The 22,502-nt window shown below is 45.4% G+C and overlaps 2 protein-coding genes across 3 annotated transcripts; one reads left to right on the plus strand and one right to left on the minus strand.

The window, feature by feature from the left end:
- Positions 1 to 7,185: 7,185 nt before the first annotated feature.
- nkpd1 (NTPase, KAP family P-loop domain containing 1) lies at positions 7,186 to 15,558 on the plus strand. 2 transcript variants are annotated; one of them, XM_052062668.1, is made up of 7 exons: positions 7,186 to 7,438; positions 7,869 to 7,977; positions 8,080 to 8,143; positions 8,229 to 8,345; positions 10,699 to 11,027; positions 12,450 to 13,883; positions 14,777 to 15,558. In XM_052062668.1, the coding sequence occupies exons 3-7, from the start codon at positions 8,125 to 8,127 to the stop codon at positions 15,050 to 15,052; spliced, it is 2,175 nt and encodes a 724-aa protein (XP_051918628.1). In that variant the 5' UTR covers positions 7,186 to 7,438; positions 7,869 to 7,977; positions 8,080 to 8,124; the 3' UTR covers positions 15,053 to 15,558. The 2 variants fall into 2 exon arrangements, with proteins under 2 accessions (XP_051918628.1, XP_051918629.1); XM_052062669.1 differs by lacking the exon at positions 7,186 to 7,438 and adding an exon at positions 7,481 to 7,747.
- A 1,530-nt stretch (positions 15,559 to 17,088) lies between these two features.
- LOC127599087 (LIM and senescent cell antigen-like-containing domain protein 1) lies at positions 17,089 to 21,818 on the minus strand. The gene is made up of 10 exons (XM_052062759.1): positions 21,610 to 21,818; positions 20,659 to 20,815; positions 20,460 to 20,526; positions 19,429 to 19,549; positions 19,138 to 19,287; positions 18,830 to 18,980; positions 18,564 to 18,656; positions 18,427 to 18,475; positions 17,421 to 17,496; positions 17,089 to 17,258 (listed from the first exon to the last, which is right to left on the minus strand). Exons 1-10 carry the CDS (start codon positions 21,636 to 21,638, stop codon positions 17,120 to 17,122), a joined length of 1,032 nt encoding a protein of 343 aa, XP_051918719.1. The 5' UTR covers positions 21,639 to 21,818; the 3' UTR covers positions 17,089 to 17,119.
- Positions 21,819 to 22,502: the final 684 nt, after the last annotated feature.

Below are 22,502 nucleotides of genomic sequence, written 5' to 3' on the forward strand. Positions count from 1 at the left end.
ACATTTCAGCACCCCGTGGAGAGCAACGTCTTCCGCTTTATAAAGCATTGCGTGGAAAAACATGTCGTTTTTCCAGAGGTGTTTTTGTTCAAATCTACAAAATACATCTGAGCGCCCATGTGCCTGTCCCATGATGGTACACAAATTGCAAGCGATAACAAAAAAACGGCATCTCCACGAAGGTCAGCTTGAGAATTTGCTAGCATGGTGTTTACCTTTGGCTAGCAGCTAAACTTCCAGGTTCAACTGTTGGATGTTTCGGCGCTTACTGACTGTTCTCTAACAAAATTAAAATTTTGTTAAAAACGGATAGACATAAGCACGCATGCGCAGAGAAATGACTTGAGAAGTAGCATGATAACGCTCGTGAAACGATTTGATTTAAACACATACACTTGGCAAGTGAATCAATGCCATCCATCCATTTTCCGATCCGCTTCTCCTCACAAGGGCTGTGGGGGGTGCCGGAGCCTATCAACAGTTTAAACATGCTGTGGTCCAACCCTTGATCAAGAAACCTGGTCTTGATCCAGATGTGCTGTCAAGTTACAGGCCCATTTTACCAAAATTCTGGAAAAAGTGGTGCACATGCAGTTGTAGCTTTTCTTGGATGAACATAACATCTTGGAGGTCTTCTAGTCAGGTTTCAAGACGATGCATAGCACGGAGTCAGCCCTGTTAGGCGTTTCTAATGACATCCTCCTGGCAAATGACTCTGGAGACCACGTGTGTCTGGTGTTATTGGACTTAACTGCAGCATTTGATAGTGTGAGTGGATCACGGTATTCTGCTGACTCGTTTGCAGCACTTGGTGGGCATTGGCGGCAGTGCTCTTGAGTGGTTTAGGTCCTATCTAGCTGACAGGACCATTTCTGCCAGCCTCGGCTGCTCTGAGTCACGCACTGCTCCCCTGTCATGTGGTGTTCCACAGGGCTAAATTCTGGGGCCTCTGCTGTTCTCGCTGTATCTGCGCCCATTGGGTTCCATCTTAAGGAAACATGGTATTCCCTTCCACTGCCATGTGATGACTGCCAGATCTATGTCCCACTGACTTGACTTGACTATCCCAGCATTCATCGGGTAGTAGGCAGGGGACACCTTGAACCGGTTGCACACAGAGACGAACAACCATCCACGCTCACACTCACACCCTAGAGACAATTCAGAGTGTTCAATCAGCCTGCCATGCATATTTTTGGAATGTGGGAGGAAAGCAGAGTACCCGGAGAAAACCCACACAGGCCCGGGTAGAACATGCAAACTCCACACAGGGAGGCCGGAGCTGGAATCGAACCTGATACATCTGTACTGTGAGGTCGACGCGCTAACCACTGGGCCACCGGGCCACCCTGAATCAATGCCCTGAAAATTAATTCTGCACCACCTACTGCATCTCGTGGGGATTCCCTAATGAAGAGTCAATCCAAGTGATTTCTTTGTTCTTCGAAGTGATCATGGCGGAAAATGCGTATTAGGAAGCAGTTGTGACAAGTTTACGGCCATGGAATTCATGCTTCAGTCAACCACGGACGAAACAGGGCTGGACCTGAGACAACGAAAGGGGACACGGTGGCAAACGTGGCATGCCGTGATTGCCGTGGATGCCGGACAGGATTTTTAAAATTCATGTAGTTGCAGTCATGGTGCGTATCAGGAACTAAAATGCAACTAAATAATATGCAATAGGGCGTGACAACACTTATGAGCAGTCGGTAGTGAGACGGGAAACATGCTGAAAAACGGCTAAAAATCGAGTGCGCAAAGTTTCAGGCCAACAGGGCCGCCACGGGCTGGGAAACGCCCGTCGTCGAGGGCCGCAATCCAGCATGCGTTCAGTGTCTCCGTCCTACAACACATTTGAGTCAAATGAGCAGCTCATCCATCAGCGATCCGGATCGTTTGAATCAGGTGAGTTGGAGGGCGGGGGACGAGGGGGGGCTGCATAGCGGCACTCGCAAGATAAGAACAGAATGATATCGTCCTGCATCTGAATGGAAATCCGGAGATGCTTGATGAAAAATAATCACGGCTCGGCTGTTTGTGCTGATAGATACAAGATCGGCTTTCGTTCCATTGCTCACACCTCTGGCCCTGAAGGGCTCTTTTGGTTGAGATCTCATCGTATTTTTCTTCCCCCAAAGATTTGCAGCCTACGCATCAAACAAAAAGTGGATTTTGTGAGAGTGAAGGACTTTTCATCTTGCTATCTCGAGTGGGATTTTTAAAGCAATGTCTATAGATCCTCGGGGGTCACAGCTTTCAGAAAACCCTTTCTGCCGCCACTGTCCCCGTGGTCAAAGACAATCACGGAATGTGAATCAACTTTTTGCACATTTCCAGGCCTCTGCACCTCAAGATGAACGCCTTCGGAAACATCATCTGCACATTGCTTCCTTTTGGTACACGTGGCCTTCTCACATTCGCCGCCTTCTCCCTTTGACGATGCGCGGATCAATAGATCACGCCAACAAGAGGGTCTCGAGGCCAATTAGGCCGCTGCGCAAGTTGGGCCGCTTCCAAGCCCATGTCATGCTCCATGTCAATAGTCAAGCTTGTTCTCCCTGAGCAACAACGGAAAGGGAATAAAGGTAGCGGAATGCTATCTTTGTGTGTGTGTGTGTGTGTGTTTCATATCCTAAGAGCTGGACCACACCCCACTTGGATTAGATGCCACCAACAATGTCAGAGCTGCTCTTCCATATCAAACAGAGCGGCGAGATGAGCGAAGACTATCAAAAGGCATTGTCCCGTTTTCATGCATGATACGTCAGGGCCCTCCCTTGGTGAGTCAGAGCATTGCAAGCTCTAGAAAATGAGTTCCCAAACATTTTGTGGAAGCCTCATCAAGTTGTACATTGACAAAACATTGCAATAAATGTTACCGTACATTTATTTACCAGACACAACATGTATCAGGTGGCCCGGTAGTCCAGTGGTTAGCACGTCGGCTTCACAGTGCAGAGGTACCGGGTTCGATTCCAGCTCCGGCCTCCCTGTGTGGAGTTTGCATGTTCTCCCCGGGCCTGCGTGGGTTTTCTCCGGGTGCTCCGGTTTCCTCCCACATTCCAAAGACATGCGTGGCAGGCTGATTGAACACTCTAAATTGTCCCTAGGTGTGAGTGTGAGCGTGGATGGTTGTTCGTCTCTGTGTGCCCTGCGATTGGCTGGCAACCGATTCAGGGTGTCCCCCGCCTACTGCCCGGAGACGGCTGGGATAGGCTCCAGCACCCCCCGCGGCCCTAGTGAGGATCAAGTGATACGGAAGATGAATGAATGAATGAATGAACATGTATCAGATCAGGTGTGGCAGATGTATCGGAAGTTATGCATACCTGTCAACTTTTCGGAGCGCCAACCTGTTTAAACTACCAAAAAAATCCTTATAAAGAGCAAAAAATCCTTATAACATACCAAAGCATTTTATATGTCAAAATAACGGCAGAAAAAAAACCCCACAGAATTTTCAATGATATTTATTGTAGATCTCCATAATACAATATCTGGCCAAAGTATGCAATGAATACTCTGCTGTTTTCAAGTAGGAACCACGTGATTTACTGGAAAGTTACCGGAAATGAAAGCATTCGAGTAGACTAACACCATTCTGGGCAAAAGCAAACGGAACAACCTGTTTGGGGATAACGGAAATTTTCAGAATCCGTATGATTTGTGCGATACGGCCATATACATATACATATTGTGTTTTTTGCGCCAGTAATGGGCAGCATTTTTCACAACCCCGATTTGTTCAGTGGCTATGTCAGCGCTGTTGGCGTTGGTGCGGCTGGATGGATGGCCGCTGAAGTTGAGGATGAGGAGAGAGGAGCGTTGGCGAAGAGCGCCGATGCGTATTTGGAACCGTGAGTCGCCGCTTGGAATTGAAGCGGATTTACATGGGACAGGAGAAGTGAACCAATCTCTTTTTTCGTCAATGGATGCTACAGCTTCTTGTTGACTTTGAAACTTAACTTGTAGCCGACGTGTGCACATTTTGAGCATGACGTCTCTGATCCACTGGTTAAAGGACACTTTGATTCTCTCCTCTTTCATCTCAAACTGCTTCAAACAACAAAGCGTGTGATGGAAAAGTGGTTAGGACTGCATGACTGTCCATGTTTTATGTTATGTGTTGTGTTTATTATTTTACTTTATGTTAATTGTTTTGTAAAGCGCTTTGTTACAGCTGCCGCTGTTGTGGAAAGCGCTATATAAATCAGCATGTATTGTATCCAGTACAGGACCTAATCCCCCCCTACGCGTCGACCATCGCCTTTCGAGACGAGGATGCTATAGATTGTATTGTATTGTATTGTATTGTATTGTATATACGTACGATTCACCACAAAATCCGTATGAACTATGGCTAAACCGTATGAGTTGACAGGTATGGTTATGTGACGGGCCACCAGTGAGTGTGGCAGTTTGAAGCTCCACGTCGCTGTTGCTTCGAAACATCCCTGGATGAATTTTCTTTATTGTTGATGTGGCATGTGCTGCTACAGGTGTTCTTAACATTTTGCTCACCATCAAATCGAATGGCGTAAAGGCAAAATAATTTTCCCGAGATGGGTCTCAGTGGCTCACGTCTAGGTGTCCCTTATGTTATGGCCAGTGAGTGTGTCGTGCGACCGCATTCATCGTGACCTCTTTGTCCTGAAATGCAAGTTTTTAAGTGAGCCCTTGTGCGAAATTGCGAGTGTGTGTGCTTGCCACGATGGACAAGCACACACACTCGCAATTTCGCTCTGTATGATAATCAAGTTAATTAACGTACTCCAGCAATCAATGTTAGTGGTTGGACCGCGATTAGTCACCCTGGAGCCAGGTACTTTAAATATTAATCAGACATTACACTGATTTGGCTTCTTTTTAAAAGGAGTGCTCAAAACGGACGTGAAAGTGAACATGGTCATCTTGTGACACCGACAACAACACGTGCGGTGTGAGCGTGTGCGTGAGTGTATAAACATGGTCATTTTTAGATGTGTGTGTGTATGTATATATATGTAAGCTTATGTTAAATGATCAATTATTTTCAGTTTATATTTGAGCGTTATATTCTTTTATGTTAGTTACTTAAATTATATTCAGTTTAATACTTTCTGGAGGGTGGCCCGGTAGTCCAGTGGTTAGCACGTCGGCTTCACAGTGCAGAGGTACCGGGTTCGATTCCAGCTCCGGCCTCCCTGTGTGGAGTTTGCATGTTCTCCCCGGGCCTGCGTGGGTTTTCTCCGGGTGCTCCGGTTTCCTCCCACATTCCAAAAATGTGCACGGCAGGCTGATTGAACACTCTAAATTGTCCCTAGGTGTGAGTGTGAGTGCGAATGGTTGTTCGTTTCTGTGTGCCCTGCGATTGGCTGGCAACCGATTCAGGGTGTCCCCCGCCTACTGCCCGAAGACAGCTGGGATAGGCTCCAGCACCCCCCGCGACCCTAGTGAGGATCAAGCGATTAGGAAGATGAATGAATGAATACATTTGGAATCTTAACCCGTTGCTCCTTCCTATTTTGCAGGAACAAGTTTGTTGAGTTTGACATGAAGCCTGTTTGTAAAAAGTGCTATGAGAAGTTTCCCCTTGAGCTGAAGAAAAGGCTGAAGAAGCTGGCTGAGTCTTTAGCACGCAAGTAGGCTGAAGTTGGCCTAACAATAAAAAAAAAACAAACAAAAAAAAAAGATTTTCATCCTGGGTTATTAATTTTTTTTTCTATTTCCAACATATATCTACATATGTAAAAAAAAAACTACTGCCCGCAGACGGCTGGGATGGGCTCCAGCACCCCCCGCGACCCTAGTGAGGATCAAGCGGTACGGAAGATGAATGAATGAATGAATGAATACTTTCTGGGACATTCTTATGTTGCTTGCGTCTGATTGGCTAAAGAGAAGCAGGAAGTGTTTTCCTGACTGAAAGGGGGGTTGTGTTCTCGTTTATCCGTTCGGAGGTGTAGACGTTCTTTTTTCTTTCTCCGTCCACTGAAAAACAACGAACCCCCTCAACTTACATATATCTCGTGGTGCATTCAATGCAACTCTCCACAAGCAATGCATGGGCAGAAGTTGAGATGTGAGGTATTAAGTGACAGCAGATGGTCTCAGAGAGCTAATGAAAAGAAAAAAAAAATCCCTCAGTTATGGTGCCAAGGGAAATTATGCATCCAGATTGTTTTTAAAAGCTTGACTAACCAGTTATGTCATGATAAATCACGCTGTGGGCTAAAAAGGCTTATTACGCTTTGGCGTCCGAGATGCTCTCTGCATGTCACTTCAGGCCACGGCGGAGAATCCAGCCTCCTTGAACCCGGGGGGGGGGGGCTCAGTTGAAGCAATTCACGTTACCAATCACCCCGGCCTTGGGTCCCGACAGAAAATCCCTCATTTATGTATTTATTTATTGACTTTATTACCCCCACAAGACTTCACCCTTGTGTGCTCCAAATTAAAAAGGCCTTAAGTTACGCATTTTACAATTTTTGTAATGATGTATTTTGTGTTATAAAAACATTATTTTTTTTTTCCAACACTCAAAATGTTCAAAAGCATCTGTGCTATCCATACATATATAGTTTTTATTAGTTCTTTGGGATTTTTTATTCTTTATTTTTGGCAAAAGGGAAAAAAAAATGTGTCTGGAGGTCCCAACCAAAACTCATTTGCGATCCTCTGACGCCACCTAAAGTTGCAAAATTGGAATGACCTCAACCCAACAACGTGGCATGCTTACGTCTGTCCAAGCGAAAACAAAGCGATTGACGTAAAAATCGCACGAAATGCATGTATACACATTAGGTTTACGATGCATTCAAAAATATGAATTATAATGGGTCTCTATGGTGCAAAATATGTAAATTGTGAAGATTAAGGTATCAAAACGTTTTTTTATTATTGCTGCAATGCCTGAGAATTATCAGCCGGTGACGTCATGAAATTTAGGCCATTTTAGAACCCCTCCATAATTTTCAGCTCTCTCGTGTTTTTCTGAATGCCTTTGATTCAAAGACATCATTTTACATTTATCGCAAGCGGTGCACTACGAGGGTTAAAAAGGTTGAAGGACGCTACAGAAGGAAGTGGGACATTTATATATATTTTTTTTTCTTTCTACCCACATTCTTGCTGCCGGAGGCTGTAAATTTCCCCAGTGTGGGACAAATAAAGGATACCTTATCTTAGCTTAGCTTATATTCTGCATCAGGAAACACCTTTTTTACAATCACGGTTGTTTAAACGTACATGAGAAGAGGAGCTGAGGCTCAAAGTTCAAATTGTCGGTGATCTCACTTCCGGGGAAAGTGTCGGGCCAACACACCGTTTCCTGATCAGGTGGAGGTTTTTTTTTTTCTTTTTTCTTTTTCACACATACACTCTGTCATATCAGGTTCACGGTTGCATACCGGTGTTCGTCACTGCATGATTTGCAAGAGTGAAAATGCGTTTCAAGGTAAGATTTTGGGCATGTCTGCACAACAACAACAAAAAAAAACACTTTCTCAAACCAGTTAAAAGAAACAAAGCGTGTGACTGCAGGGTAGAAATCTGTTTGGTGTCAATCACGGGCATATTTCATTGCGTCAAACCGCATGTTTTGGTGAGTGATAGGGAGTGGTTTCTGCAAGCCAAATAACTCCTTGAACTCGGGAAGCAGTTCTGGGCACGTACAACGAAAGAACGGCGTGAAGTCGTATCAAGCAAACGACGCCAGTGCACGAATGTTGACGTCTCATTCAAAAGAGCTACAAGACCCCGTCGGGTGAATTCAGAGTTTGTTTCGCATTCAAAGGAGCCAGCAGCAGCAATTTTAGCAATGTAAATCTCATCCTTCATTACCAAAATGATTTATTTGTTGTTGTTGTTTGTTTTTTTTTCCCAAGAGTGAACGCTGTCTGCACAATATGATGACGCAAAAGTAAGCAAGACTGTCTGGACTGACAAATGATTTTCAAGTGGAACTAATCCTTCTTGCATTGTGATCACAAGAAGGTATGTCGGACAGCACACAAAAGGGAGAGTGGGGCGCATACCTCAGGCTCAAACACACTTTGATGATTTGCGGTGAAAATTGTTTCTGCTTCTATTCCGCAGGTCATACGAAACGTTTGGAGATATTGCACAAAAGCATCGGTAATCATGCTCTCCCCCACCAAAGGTACAATATTCACGGATTGACGTGTGGCCAAAGTCCAAATGAATCAGTTTGACTTTGGGGTTTGTTTATTTGCATCTCTTTCTAGATGACGTTTTTGCATACGCCCTTTCCAAGACCTTGACCAAAGTTTCATCCCCCGCAACTGTCGGACTATACTCGTCATGTCAGAGTCGAATTAGAAGAATCCTTGGGAAAATGGAAGGTAGGTGCTCCCTGCACGTACCCTGCAAACCTGATAACACGAGAAGCTGTCCACTGCGGCAACCGCTCTCCCTTGAAAGGGTTAAATACCAACCATACCTGAGATTGTTATTGTCCGTTTCACCCCGCCGACAAATTGGGCCTGACAACACATCAGGAAAGTTTTATGACGGGATGTTGCTGAAGAGTTTTATCTTTGAAGTGAATTTACAACCTGTAACGGGAAGTTCCGGTTGTGCGCGGGCACAGGCAAACACAAGCCTCGTCGTGGCAGATAATCATTGAACACGAATGTCTGCCATGAGCTCGGTCGCAAAAAGACTTGCATTTTTTTTACCGAGCAGCTCAGATGAAAATCTTCAATGGACGTTTAACCCTTGGGTCCTTCAAATGAAAACAACCCTAAGTTACGCATTTTACAATTTTTGTAATGATGTATTTTGTGTTATAAAAACATTCTTTTTTTTTTTTAAACACTCAAAATGTTCAGAGGCATCTGTTCTATCCATACATATATAGTTTTTATTAGTTCTTTGGGATTTTTTATTCTTTATTTTTTGCAAAAGGAAGAAAAAAATTGTGTCTGGAGGTCCCAACCAAGCCCTACTAACAATCCCAACCGGACGTGTTCATGTCAAATGCATTGGTTTGAAGCCTCCTGCAAAAAGGCAAACTCATTTGCGATCCTCTGGCGCCACCTAAAAGTTGCACAATTGGAATGACCTCAACCCAACAACGTGGCATGCATACGTCTGTCCAAGCGGAAACAAAGCGATTGACGTAGAAATCACGTGAAATGCATGTTTACACATTAGGTTTACGATGCATTCAAAAATATGAATTATAATGGGTCTCTATGGTACAAAATATGTAAATTGTGAAGATTACAGAATCAAAACCTTTTTTTATTATTGCTGCAATGCCTGAGAATTATCAGCCGGTGACGTCATGAAATTTAGGCCATTTTAGAACCCCCCCCCCATACGTTTCAGCTCTCTCGTGTTTTTCCGAATGCCTTTGCCTTTGATTCAAAGACATCATTTTACATTTATCGCAAGCGGTGGACTACGAGGGTTAAGGACATCGCCGCATTCTGTTATGACGGTTGACAGAGATAGTTAAAAACTACAGTGAACATGATGTTGTTTCAACCCTTTGTTTTAAACTTTGCGGCGCATCATGTTCATTCCGTTTTTTTGTTTTTTTTCCCCGAGCACGTTTTTCTTTTGCTTCCTTTTTTTGTTGTTGTCTCTCAGCCTGTTCGTAGGGGAACAGATGAAAAAAGCCTCATTTGCCATCATCTCTGCAGAAAAACGGCACTCAACAGCAGACCCGAGAATAAATGAGCATAAATAATAAATATTTGTTACACTGTATATTTTTTTTTCCGTTCGTAATTTTACATGATTTTTGGTCGTGAATTAATTTAAGTAACAAAAAAAAAAAACTGAGGACCCGAGCCAAAAGAATTCCCATCACTAGTGGACATAAAGCCTCAGAGACGGATATTCTCTCTCGATGAGAATGAGGAATAGCAAGTGACAACAGCACCAAATGAGAGCGAGAGACCGATCACCATCTTTTGAATAATGGATCCAAATGTGCGAGCTGGCCCTCGTATCCGTCGGCTAAAACGATTGCTTTGGCGTCACCGTGGCAACCCCAATCTGCAGTCGAATCATCCGAAGCTTCTTTGAATGTTCATAAAATAAAAAGGGATGTAACACAGCAAAATGCTTTTTTGGTATGTACCATCGATCAGTTTGTACATTAAATGTCCTCCATTTGTGGTGTTTTCATTGAACATCGGTTGAAAATGATTTTGCAAATCATTTTATTCTGAGAGTATTTACGTTGTACACTTTTGGAATTAACCTTTAAAGATGGCTGTTTGGGTTTGTGCCGGTGTATTGATACCCAAAAGTTGTTTTTTTTTTATTCATTCATTCATCCATCTTCCGAGCCGCTTGATCCTCACTAGGGTCGCGGGGGGTGCTGGAGCCTATCCCAGCCGTCTCTGGGCAGTAGGCGGGGGACACCCTGAATCGGTTGCCAGCCAATCACAGGGCACACAGAGACGAACAACCATCCACGCTCACACTCACACCTAGGGACAATTTAGAGCGTCCAATCAGCCTGCCACGCATGTTTTTGGAATGTGGGAGGAAACCGGAGCACCCGGAGAAAACCCACGCAGGCCCGGGGAGAACATGCAAACTCCACACAGGGAGGCCGGAGCTGGAATCGAACCCGGTACCTTCTGCACTGTGAAGCCGACGTGCTAACCACTGGACTACCGGGCCGCCCTGTTTTTTTTTGTTTTTTTTTAACCACCTGCGTTTTTGTCGCTTCAGTGTACATGTCGCAGGAAGCTTTGAGGATCGAAGAGAACTACAAAGGAAAATCCCGGCCTCGCCCAGTTCAACCTTCGCTTTGTGGCATGTTGGAGCTCATTTGGCGAATGCTGTTCCACAAGCCCATTTGGACCAAAGAGAATCAAGACCATCACAACGTCCGCTTCATTTTTGTCAACTTCAGTGCCTGGCACTTTGCGGGCAGCGACCTGCTGTGGGCCGGTCTTGCCATACGACTCTTTCAAGCAGTGCAAATCCATTTTGGGAAGTTACAGCTGGCATTGTACCGGGTGGCCCAATATCATGTCGAGGATGAAATCAAAAAGAAGGTTTGTGACTTGACGCCCTTTTTTGAGATTCTAAAGCCTTGCATCTCAACCAGCGGTACCCAACATTTGCCCCCCCCCCCCCATGGACCGATTTAATGTCAGACAACATTTTCAAGGACCAGCCTTGAAGGTGTGACGCATAAATACAACAAAATAATAGGATATGACCTGCATGAAAACGGTGGTATTTTTCAAAGATAATAATAAACACGAATCATGACACGAGGAACGTCCTCTATGGTCGCTAAGTTATAATAATAATAATACATTTTATTTATAAGCGCCTTTCAAGACACCCAAGGACACTTTACAATAACAAAAAACACAAAACAATACGGTTTCAGGTTTAAACGTGCTAAGTTAAGGTTTAAACGTGCCTTCAAAATAAGATCCACCACAAATACAAAGTGCATGCAAAAATACGACTCACCATCACTGCGTAGTATGCAGAGTCTCCCGTTGAGATAGATCCGTATTATAAGTAGGAAATCCAGATAGTGTTTGTTAAATGTGGCTTTCTTTTGCTTGAAAGTCGTAGAAAGTCTCTTCTGTCTCCTGTCTGGGCCTTTTCCCCTTCCCAAAGAAAACTTTCCAAAGACGTTTGTTTTTTACTCATTTTGCTAGCTCCTGGGTTTCATTTTAGGGCTAACCTATCCCGTGACCGAGAAGCGCGTCAAGAGTGACGTACTGCTCAACGGATATAACGGAGAATCCGGTCCATTTTCAAAATAAAATAGCTTTCCGGGCAGCCCGGTAGTCCAGTGGTTAGCACGTCGGCTTCACAGTGCGGAGGTACCGGGTTAGATTTCAGCTCCGGCCTCCCTGTGTGGAGTTTGCATGTTCTCCCCGGGCCTGCGTGGGTTTTCTCCGGGTGCTCCGGTTTCCTCCCACATTCCAAAAACATGCGTGGCAGGCTGATTGGACGCTCTAAATTGCCCCTAGGTGTGGGTGTGAATGGTTGTTCGTCTCTGTGTGCCCTGCGATTGGCTGGCAACCGATTCAGGGTGTCCCCCGCCTACTGCCCGGAGGCGGCTGGGATGGGCTCCAGCACCCCCCGCGACCCTAGTGAGGATCAAGCGGTACGGAAGATGAATGAATGAATGAATGAAAAATAGCTTTCCGATTCCAAAATTAAATAAAACGAAAGTAATGTAAATTCTTTATTCTTTCTGTGTGGCCTGGGACCAAATGACCCACGGACCAGTACCGGTCCGCGCCCCTCGGGTTGGGCACCACTGATTTAAACAATACAACACATACACACACATCATTTGACAATAAAGTTGTATCCAATCCGATCCTATCACATCACATCAGCAGCAGGGCGGCATCTTGTCACTCTAGCGCCCTCTATTGACCAACCGCCCCTGATGCATAGTACCCATGAATCATTTGCTCTATTTGTTTCATTCCTCTCCTCAGATAGTGGTGGCCGGTCCGCATAACTGGAGGTTCAAGAAGATGTGTTGCTGCCCTCTGTTTGTTCTCATCCTTTTCGGTCTCTCGGTATACTTGGTATTCGTCGTCCTTTTGTCATCCGGACTTCTAAAAGACGCAGAGGAACCGAGCGCCGAGGCGAATGGAACCACAAGCCACGTTAGCGTGTGGGAAGGCCTGATCATCGCTTCGTTTGGCGTTCCGGCCGCCAACGTCCTGAAGTTTACCTTCCTGATGATCAAGAACCTCCTTTTCAATCAGGAGCGCAACATCAAGAAAGGCATGGACGCCGAGCAGGTCAGCAGCAAGCTGGGCTTCATGAATCAAGTCCGGAAAGAGATGTGGCTCCTATCTCGCTTTGTCGAGTTCATGGAGGTGTTTGAGAGGAGAAGAATCAGAGTGGTCTTAAAGATCACCAATTTGGACCGCTGCTCCCCGCCCAAAATTGTCGCCGTTTTGGATGCGATCAACATCCTGCTGTCGGACGAGGACAGTCCGTTCGTTTCGATTCTGGCAGTGGACCCGGACGTTATCGTACAGAAGGTCAACTTTGCCGATGGCTGCTTTTGTAAAGAAGAACGGGCGTATGCGCTGTTGCGGCGAATTGTCACTCTGGCCTTCGCCGTCCCGCCCCTCGGTGACGATTCGAAGCTGCGTTTATTTCGCAGCTTGGCCGACGGTTCGAAAAATCTCGAAGACAAGCGCCAAACTGGAGCTTTTGAAAGGAACTCTTTTGCTAATGCATCTTCGGTCGTCCTATTCGAGACAAATGAAGCAATTCCACTGACGGGTAAAAGCGAGATTGATATAAAAGACGCGGACGTCGAAAATTGGGTCAAGAGGACGCTTGAGGCCAACGAAAGGAAGTTAAGGCAGTACATCTTAGACGACTCCATGTCCATGAGGAGAGTGATCAACTCTATTCGAGTGACGGTGATCATCACGAGGGCTTTAAAGGCCGAGCTCCCTCAACCCGATCTCATCGCCGCCTGGGTGGTCCTGGCCAATCGCTGGCCCTGTCGCCTCAGTTGGATTCTCCAGTGCGCCGAAGACGCTCAGCAGAGGAATGAAATCGATCAGAACGTGGAGGTCGAAAGCGCCGATTCCGAGAGCTTGTGGAAGGTTTTCAGCCAATCGAGAGCGGAGCTTTACGTGATGCGCTCTCAGATTGAAGACCTACTCGACCAGGATGGAGACCCGGAGATGTTTGAGAGATTTCTCAAGGTCGACTTCCACTTCACAATGAAGGATCTGAAGGCGCTCAGCCAGGTCACGGTGGACCTCAATCCCTCGATGAAGAGAGAGTTGGCTGAGATCCGAGGAACATCCCGGCTGAAGGATTCCGGTTGGGTGAGGACCTTTGCTCCTTTGCCAATCGCAGCCATCATCAATATGGATTCAGAGGATATTTGTAAAGAGGTAAGAAATATTCAAGTGGCGAGCCGTGTACTTCAGCACTTATCCTGATCTGTTCAGTGTTCATATAAAGGCTAACCAACCAACCACACACACACACACACACACACACACACACACACACGCACGCAGCGTTGAAATCCAAAATTATTTTTTTCTTTGATGCTCAAAATTTAAGTGCAAAAATGCGATTGATTAAGTTATTCATTCATTCATTCATCTTCCGAGCCGCTTGATCCTCACTAGGGTCGCGTGGGGTGCTGGAGCCTATCCCAGCTGTCTTCGGGCAGTAGGCGGGGGACACCGTAGTAGCCCAGTGGTTAGCACGTCTGCTTCACAGTGCAGAGGTACCGGGTTCGATTCCAGCTCCGGCCTTCCTGTGTGGAGTTTGCATGTTCTCCCCGGGCCGGCGTGGGTTTTCTCCGGGTGCTCCGGTTTCCTCCCACATTCCAAAAATATGCATGGCAGGCTGATTGAACACTCTAAATTGTCCCTAGGTGTGAGTGTGAGCGTGGATGGTTGTTCGTCTCTGTGTGACCTGCGATTGGCTGGCAACCGATTCAGGGTGTCCCCCGCCTACTGCCCGGAGACAGCAGGGATAGGCTCCAGCACCCCCCGCGACCCTAGTGAGGATCAAGCGGCTCGGAAGATGAATGAAAGGATGAATGGAATGCTACAGATATGCTGCATTTTTAAAAAATGATTTACACTTAGATGTCAAAAGGGCTCCTGTTATTTTTTTTTTCCTGTGGTAAGCACACGGTAGGTTGTACAGTGATTTGAGTTTCTCACCGAGCATTACATGTTTTTAGAATATGGGAGGAAGACAGAGTCTTCAGTAAGTGCAATTACTTTACTTTTACTTTCTCCAATGCTCCATGTGCTTCCCTCCCCAGCTGGAATATATGAAATATCCCAGAAAGTATGCTGAGATTGTAAAAAGCAATCACATCACTGGCTCATCTCTGGTATTTGGTGACCCCGATGATATTAAAACACTCCTCGACATGACCTTTGGAGAATGGACGACTTTCCGACTTCGCTTCCTGGGTTTTCCACTCCATCTTCAACCGCAATATAAGAATGTGCATCCCCCTCAGAGACACCTGTCGAGACTTCACCTACATGGTTCTCCTCATTCCTCATCAAATCCGCACTTGGCTAATAGCTAGGAATCCAGCACAGATTCCCCTAAAATATTGCTCAACGTTTATCTAATAGATTATGGTGTGTGTGTGTGTGTGTGTGTGTGCGTGCGTGTAGCATGGTGATAAGAATCGCGATTATGCTACCCAGTCAGTTTTGATACCTCATTTCCTGTTTTCAAATCATGACAAAGACTTTGTGCTCAACTTGATACCAAAACCCCGTGAAATGCTTCCTCTCCACCTTGGTGAGCTGAAGAAATGTGTTGAAAGGTTTTGGTTTGTCAGTGTTCAATCATTGAGGCAAAAATACATGCCGTGTGTAGCTTATCATTTGATATGAACTGCACTGGACTGAATAGCACAAGGTGTGCACTGACTGATGAAGATGAAAGCAAATACGAGCAGTGTGTGCGGTAAAATGTAAATGCAGTGCGTACATTTTCAATGCAAGCAGAATCTATCCACTGATACTGTACGACACAGGTCGGAAAATGGAAAATCGGACCCTGAATAAATGATGCTGACACAAAGTTTCGCTGTCACGTTCCTCATTTCCAAACTTTGGCACCGGCCCCTTCAGATGACGTAGTGTGACTCTGCTGAATACTGAAAACCGCCGAGTCACCACGACAAATTTGCTCCGCCCTGCCATCTGCTGGAAGAAAGTGGTAGCTGCACCTTTGCTTTTTGGAAAAATCATGAAATCGATTCTGAACTTTGACGTCGATTGATTGCATCTTGGGAATTATAATCCCGATAATTGAGTGAATCGATTTTTCTGCAAATCCCTAAAGAGTGGTGCCTAAAGTTCTATCTTGAGCGGAAAAAAAATAGTTTGCATGGTATGCATCAAATGAATGAATCATTAAAAAAAAATAAAAACACCACCACCAAGGCTCCTTATACTGTAATTGTTTATTCATGACTACCGTCAATACCGGTACATTGTTTGCTCTCATTTGGGCATGTGAAAGCAACCAAGCCACGAGTGATCAAAACTGGCCACTTAAGAATAAGCCATGTTATACACACAAATTCTAAGTGTTACTGCAAGGCACGTTTAAAGTTACAGATCAGGACACATGCGGAATACAACTCAAGAAATAGTAAACAATAATTAAGTAAATAGTCCATCCATTTTCCGATCCGCTTAATCCTCACTAGGGTCGCGGGGGGTGCTGGAGCCTATCCCAGCCGTCTTCAGGCAGTAGGCGGGGGACACCCTGAATCGGTTGCCAGCCAATCGCAGGGCACACAGAAACGAACAACCATTCGCACTCACACCTAGGGACAATTTAGAGCGTCCAATCAGCCTGCCATGCATGTTTTTGGAATGTGGGAGGAAACCGGAGCACCCGGAGAAAACCCACGCAGGCCCGGGGAGAACATGCAAACTCCACACAGGGAGGCCGGAGCTGGAATCGAACCCGGTCCGGTACCTCTGCACTGTGAAGCCGACGCGCTAACCACTGGACTACCGGGCCACCCTAAGTAAATAGTAAACATATGAATTAACCTGTTCGGTGGTCAGAAGAAAATGGATGCCACTTTTATTGAGAATATAACAGCTCAGGTCACTTTGGGACAGTATTATACTGAAATGTTTTTTTTTTTTACATATGTTGATATATGTTGGAAATAGAAAAAAAATTTAATAACCTGGGATGAAAATCTTTTTTTTATTGTTAGGCCAACTTCAGCCTACTTGCGTGCTAAAGACTCAGCCAGCTTCTTCAGCCTTTTCTTCAGCTCAAGGGGAAACTTCTCATAGCACTTTTTACAAACAGGCTTCATGTCAAACTCAACAAACTTGTTCCTGCAAAATAGGAAGGAGCAACAGGTTAAGATTCCAAATGTATTCAATTGACTAATATTAAGCTCGGCATGTGAAGGCGCCTCTGTTTGTGTTGAATAATTGAACTACTGAAACTGCATTCAATTATTTTGTTGAGACTTTTCACTGCAGGGCTCGGTTGCCGTTTCCCGCAACTCACAGTGGAAAAAGTGTCATGCATCTTCATGCCACAGAAGGAAAAGAAAGGCAAGAAACCGCAGCAGCCGGCAGAAGCGATGGCGACTTATCAAAGAATTCTACTGAGAAGCAGCGGGCTTTTTCTTGCGCTCTTTGGCGCCGCGCTCACGGCGGGCCAGGCGGCGTTTCAACTCCTCGGGCAAACAGTCATAGCAACGCTTGCACGTGGGCTTCAGGTCAATTTCAACAAACTTATCTCTGGGATGAACATAAGAGACGCCACGTGAAGCATGTTGAGAGTGAGAGAGAGGGAAACCCGGAAGGGACAAATGAGAAGATGACAATGTTGGACGACATAAAGGAAGTATTGTTCGGTTAGTCGGGCTGCTCGTCGAGTTTGCGGGGAGCGCAATCACTTACTTGAGGGTGAGCTTTGCGTTGCAAGTGGAGCAGGAGAAACAGCTGACGCACCAGGCCTTGTTGAGAGCAGACACCACTGGGGGGAGAAATACTGCAGCTCAACATTTTTACTGTCCAGGCATTTGTAATATCATGACCGATAAGAAGTACTCCATTTTAATCGATGCTATGCTCACTGACATTTTAACCCTTTCAAGCACCAATTATGCTAACCTGTACCCTGATAACATGTTAAGCCGTTCACTGTCGTAACCGCTGCCCCCCCAATAGGGCTAATGAGCTTTATTTATTGAAGAGATTTCTTGACTTTGTCACATCCCGGCTGGATTGCTGTAATGCACTTCACTTTGGAGTTAGGCAGTCCTCCATTAGGGGTCTCCAGTTGGTCCAAAATGCTGCTGCTCATCTGATGACAGGTATTCGTAGGAGGGAGCACATAACTCCTACTCTGGCGTCCCTTCACTGGCTCGCTATACATTCTTGAGACTTTTTTTAAGATCCTATTATTTGTTTTCAAGTCTTGAGATGGCCTCGCTCCACCTTACCTGTCTGACCCCCCCACCACACACACACACACACACCTGCCCGGTACCTCAGGTATGCGGAGCAGACACTATTTGAGGTACCTAGAACTAAGCGGAGGCTCGAGACATTTCTCTTGCTGGTCTATTTCTTTGGAGTGACCTCCCAGTGAAAATTCAGCAAGCCCCCTCGCTGCCAATCTTCAAAATTCATCTCAAAACTCTCTTGTGTTCTTTGGCTTTTGACTCAGACTTGATCTCAGTTTTACCATCTTTGTGCTTTCTACTGTCTTCGTTATTAATTTATTGCTTTATTGTTGTATACGGTATATCTCGTAACAAGTGTACAATGACAATAAAGGATTCATTCATTCATTCATATATGTGATATTTGCTCCATGTACAGCACTTTGTATCCAGCGGTGGTTGTTTTAAAGTGCTCGAGAAATACAGTTGAGTTGAGAATTTCTAGATCAATAACTTACCATCGCCCTCAATCACACGGTTGCAGTGGTAACACACATCGCCAAACAGCTTAAAAATAAACGGAGCAAAGTTAGATATTTAGAGATTATATATTTGGAGGAACGCAAGCATTTTAGCTGGACGCTTTTCTTCTGACCTGGTTATAATGCGTTTCGCAGTAAGCCAAGCCCTTTCTCTCATAATGGCGGTGGCCAAGAAATGGCTTCTCACACTTGGCGCAAACGAAATGCTGCAAGCACACACAAAAAAAAAAAAACAACGGGTTCCAGTGAATAAGTGAGAGCAAATACTATTCACATTCTCTAAAGAAAAAAGATTTACTCAAGTGTGTCAAATTCAAATCGGGAGTGTGACTTTCAATGCAAAATGACCAAGTTAGCAATCCGGCCTTTGCACACACACCTCGACGTGCCACTGCTTGCCCATGGCATTGACCACACGCCCCTCGATAGGTCTCCTGCATGCGCCGCAGATCGGCACGCCCATCTTGTCATGGCAGGGCAAGCAGAAAAGTTCGCCTTTCAGTTCCCTGGCTTCAGCCGTCAGCTCTTTCCTGTGGAGAGTGCGGCACAGTCATGACGAGCCATACGTATCGCGCGCAGATATTGTTAAGTGTCATCTGTGCGCACCGACACTGTACCTTGGAGATGTGTGTGTGTGTGTGTGTGTGTGTGTGTGTGTAGAGTGGAGCGCGAAGCGAGAGTACTGACCCACAGTTGTTGCAGTTGAAGTGGTCGGGGTGGTAAGGATCATTCTTAAAGATCAGCGGATGCTCTTCAATGATGGCGTGACACTTCTGGCAGATGTACTTGCCGAGGCCGCGGGCCTTCTCGCGATTATGGCACGGGCGACACAGGTGCCTGGAAGAAGAGGAGGAGCATTTGGGAGTGTTTGGACGAGGTAGAACACGTGGAGAGGAATAATGATTTGCTCCAATTGGCAACAGTTTTGCGGTTCAAATAAACCCACTCGGTATCAAGGCTTTCGGAACGCAGACAAACCTGCCAGCGTTTTTGACAAAGCCCACGTCGGCCAACACAGCCTGGCAGATGTCACAGCAGAAGCAGTCAGGGTGCCAACTGTTATTCATGGCCTTAATAACACGACCAATGATGAACTCACCTGAAAGAGACCACAAGTGATAGATTTACGTCACTTTTTTTTTTTTCGGTCTTGCTGATATGCACTCCCCTGGAATCAGAGGAAAAGGATCATTGAGCGAATCAACAGCTCGTGTTCCTAGTTGCTGATATGAATTCAAATTGTACGTAGGGAAGTTCAAGTATGAACCATCCCTTGTTAGATTCCACAAGATGTCGAGTACTCTTCCCCCCACATTAACAAAACTTTTAAATATACAGGGGCGGCCCGGTAGTCCAGTGGTTAGCACGTCGGCTTCACAGTGCAGAGGTACCGGGTTCGATTCCAGCTCCGGCCTCCCTGTGTGGAGTTTGCATGTTCTCACCCGGGCCTGCGTGGGTTTTCTCCGGGTGCTCCGGTTTCCTCCCACATTCCAAAAACATGCGTGGCAGGCTGATTGGACGCTCTAAATTGTCCCTAGGTGTGAGTGTGAGTGCGGATGGTTGTTCGTTTCTGTGTGCCCTGCGATTGGCTGGCAACCGATTCAGTGTGTCCCCCGCCTTACTGCCCGAAGACAGCTGGGATAGGCTCCAGCACCCCCCGCGACCCTAGTGAGGATCAAGCGGCTCGGAAGATGAATGAATGAATGAATGAATGAATTAAATATACAGTATTTCCACATATTGCTGCACTTTATCATTAGCTAAACGAGTGCGGGACATCACCTAAAAACTAAAACGGGACTCACATTGTTAAATAAATGCAATCAGGCAATCCCATTAATCAGCTCTTGTACTTCAACTTACAAAGTGGATTTCATGACGTTGGTACATTCAATCAAGAGTCCAGTCAATGTGGAATTTACATTCTTGCGGTTTGGTTTCATCTCATCTTGTTTTACTGATTGTAAAAAAAAAGATTCATTCTTAAGGTAGTACAGTTCAACACCCACCACATTGGCGACAGCAGGGAGCAAAGAGCATCTGAAAGTCGTGCTCGCAGTATTTTCTGCCTTCAAACTGTAAAGCAAATGAGATCCATTGGAGAAAAGCATTTTCAAATCAGAAGAGTGCTTGTAATCAGAGACAGTTTTTTTTTTTATTACCGTGAGTCATGCTTGATAATGAGACCTACATGGAATGAAGCACTACCTCATAAAAGAGTCCTTCCGGAAACTGCTGGAAACACTGGGCACACACGAAGCACTGCTCATGGTACAATTCTCCATTGCTGTTAACAATCTTCTCAGTGGCAGCAAAGCCACTCTTACATCGCTCACAGGCTGCACTGGCCAGGGCATTGGCGATGCTGTTGCGTGACACGAGAAAGCAATAAATTAGTCATTTAACACGACACTTGATGAATCTTGGCGTTTTTCACACAACTCCAATATCATCTACAACAAGCATGTCCAGTTCCGGGCCTGGAGGGCCATTGTCTTGCCCGTTTTCCATCTCTCCCGGCTGCAACACATCTGATTCAGATGATCAGCTAGCTCTGAGACAGCATTAGAACAATTTGATTATTTAAATCAGCTCTGTTGCAACAGGGAGACTTGGAAAACATGCAGTACAGTGCCCCTCCAGGACCCGAGTTTGACCCCTATGATCTACAACGACATTTCTTCCAGCACTTGTTACTTCGAAGCCAATCAGGGGAGGAAACCAAAATGACTCCACGCGAACTCATCGTAGAATTCGGTGAGAAAGAGAAGCACGACGATGTGGCCTCGCCCCTAAACTCAAAAACGCACACCTACCAACAGACTTTGTCTTGGCATGGACGAATTAGTAAGTGTCCACTCGGTTATTACTGCCCATGCCGACATACATACTCAATTGCAAAAAGAAAAGTTGCAGGGTTGAAAAAAAAACTAATTAGCATGCTAACTTGCTAACGTTCGCTCAAAAGTAAAAACATGTCTTTAGACAAACTGTACATTTCTTTTAATAATCAGTCCGTAATTAGGAACTTGGATATAGTCGGGCACACGTCCTGTTAAAATGACGTTAGCTTTGGCTCGCCAGTGACTAGCGCTAGCTAGCTAGCTCTGGAATTAGCAGCAGCGAATGCTCGCTGTTCATGTTCATGTTGACGCTCACCTGCCCGTCACTCCGGCCACCCCCAGCATCACCTCTAGACATTCAAGATCTATAGAAACGTATTTGGTGAACTGAAGCGTTGGTTCTTCTCTCTGAGCTCAGTTTTTTTTCCTGGGATTGGGCGAAGCCTTGCCCGTGTCGTCACGCTACGTGAAGAGACTTGCCCGCTGGACGAAGACTCCGCTTCAGACAACTCCACTCTCGCAGGGATAGGAAGTTCACCCTCACGCTGCAGCTACTGGCGCATTTAAACCTGTAAATGTCGCTGTTCCACATATGTGTTCTGATTTAAATCCAAAACTCGGTTTTGATTAAAAAGATCCAAGTGCATCGAATCGAATCGAACCGCTTTAACATATGTGAACTCTAATTGGTTACTTTTGGTTTACATTAGCTCGACTGCCAGGCATTGATGTTGAAATCTACTGAGATATTTAACCAAACCCGGATAACTGTTGAGCCATTCTGCATATGCAGGTACATTTATCCGTGCTTAACAGCGCATTTTATTTCACACCGTGGCGAAAATAAGGACAGTGGCTGAGAATCTTGAATTCCAGAAAACAAAACAAATGCTGCTTTAAGATCCGGGTATGTAGCTGTAGAGTCATGTTGCATTCATGTTTCACGGAAAATTAGCTTCTGGTTTTCAATTTAAAACAAGACTGACAAACTTCTGGCCAATAAATAAATGAATATTTGAGAAAAAAAATTAACTGCACAAGTCCTCATGCCCGGAGAATTAAATTATTTCTAGCTTTACTATTGTGCACTCACACGGACAGATGAACAAAGGTTGTGTCCACCAATACACGGTCTGCATTTATGAAGATATTTTACCGTATAGCAAAAAAAAAAGAACAAAGCCCACTGCCAAGGTCATGCACCCCTGT

The sequence above is a fragment of the Hippocampus zosterae genome, chromosome 4 (genome assembly GCF_025434085.1).
Source record: "Hippocampus zosterae strain Florida chromosome 4, ASM2543408v3, whole genome shotgun sequence".
NCBI lineage: Eukaryota > Metazoa > Chordata > Actinopteri > Syngnathiformes > Syngnathidae > Hippocampus > Hippocampus zosterae.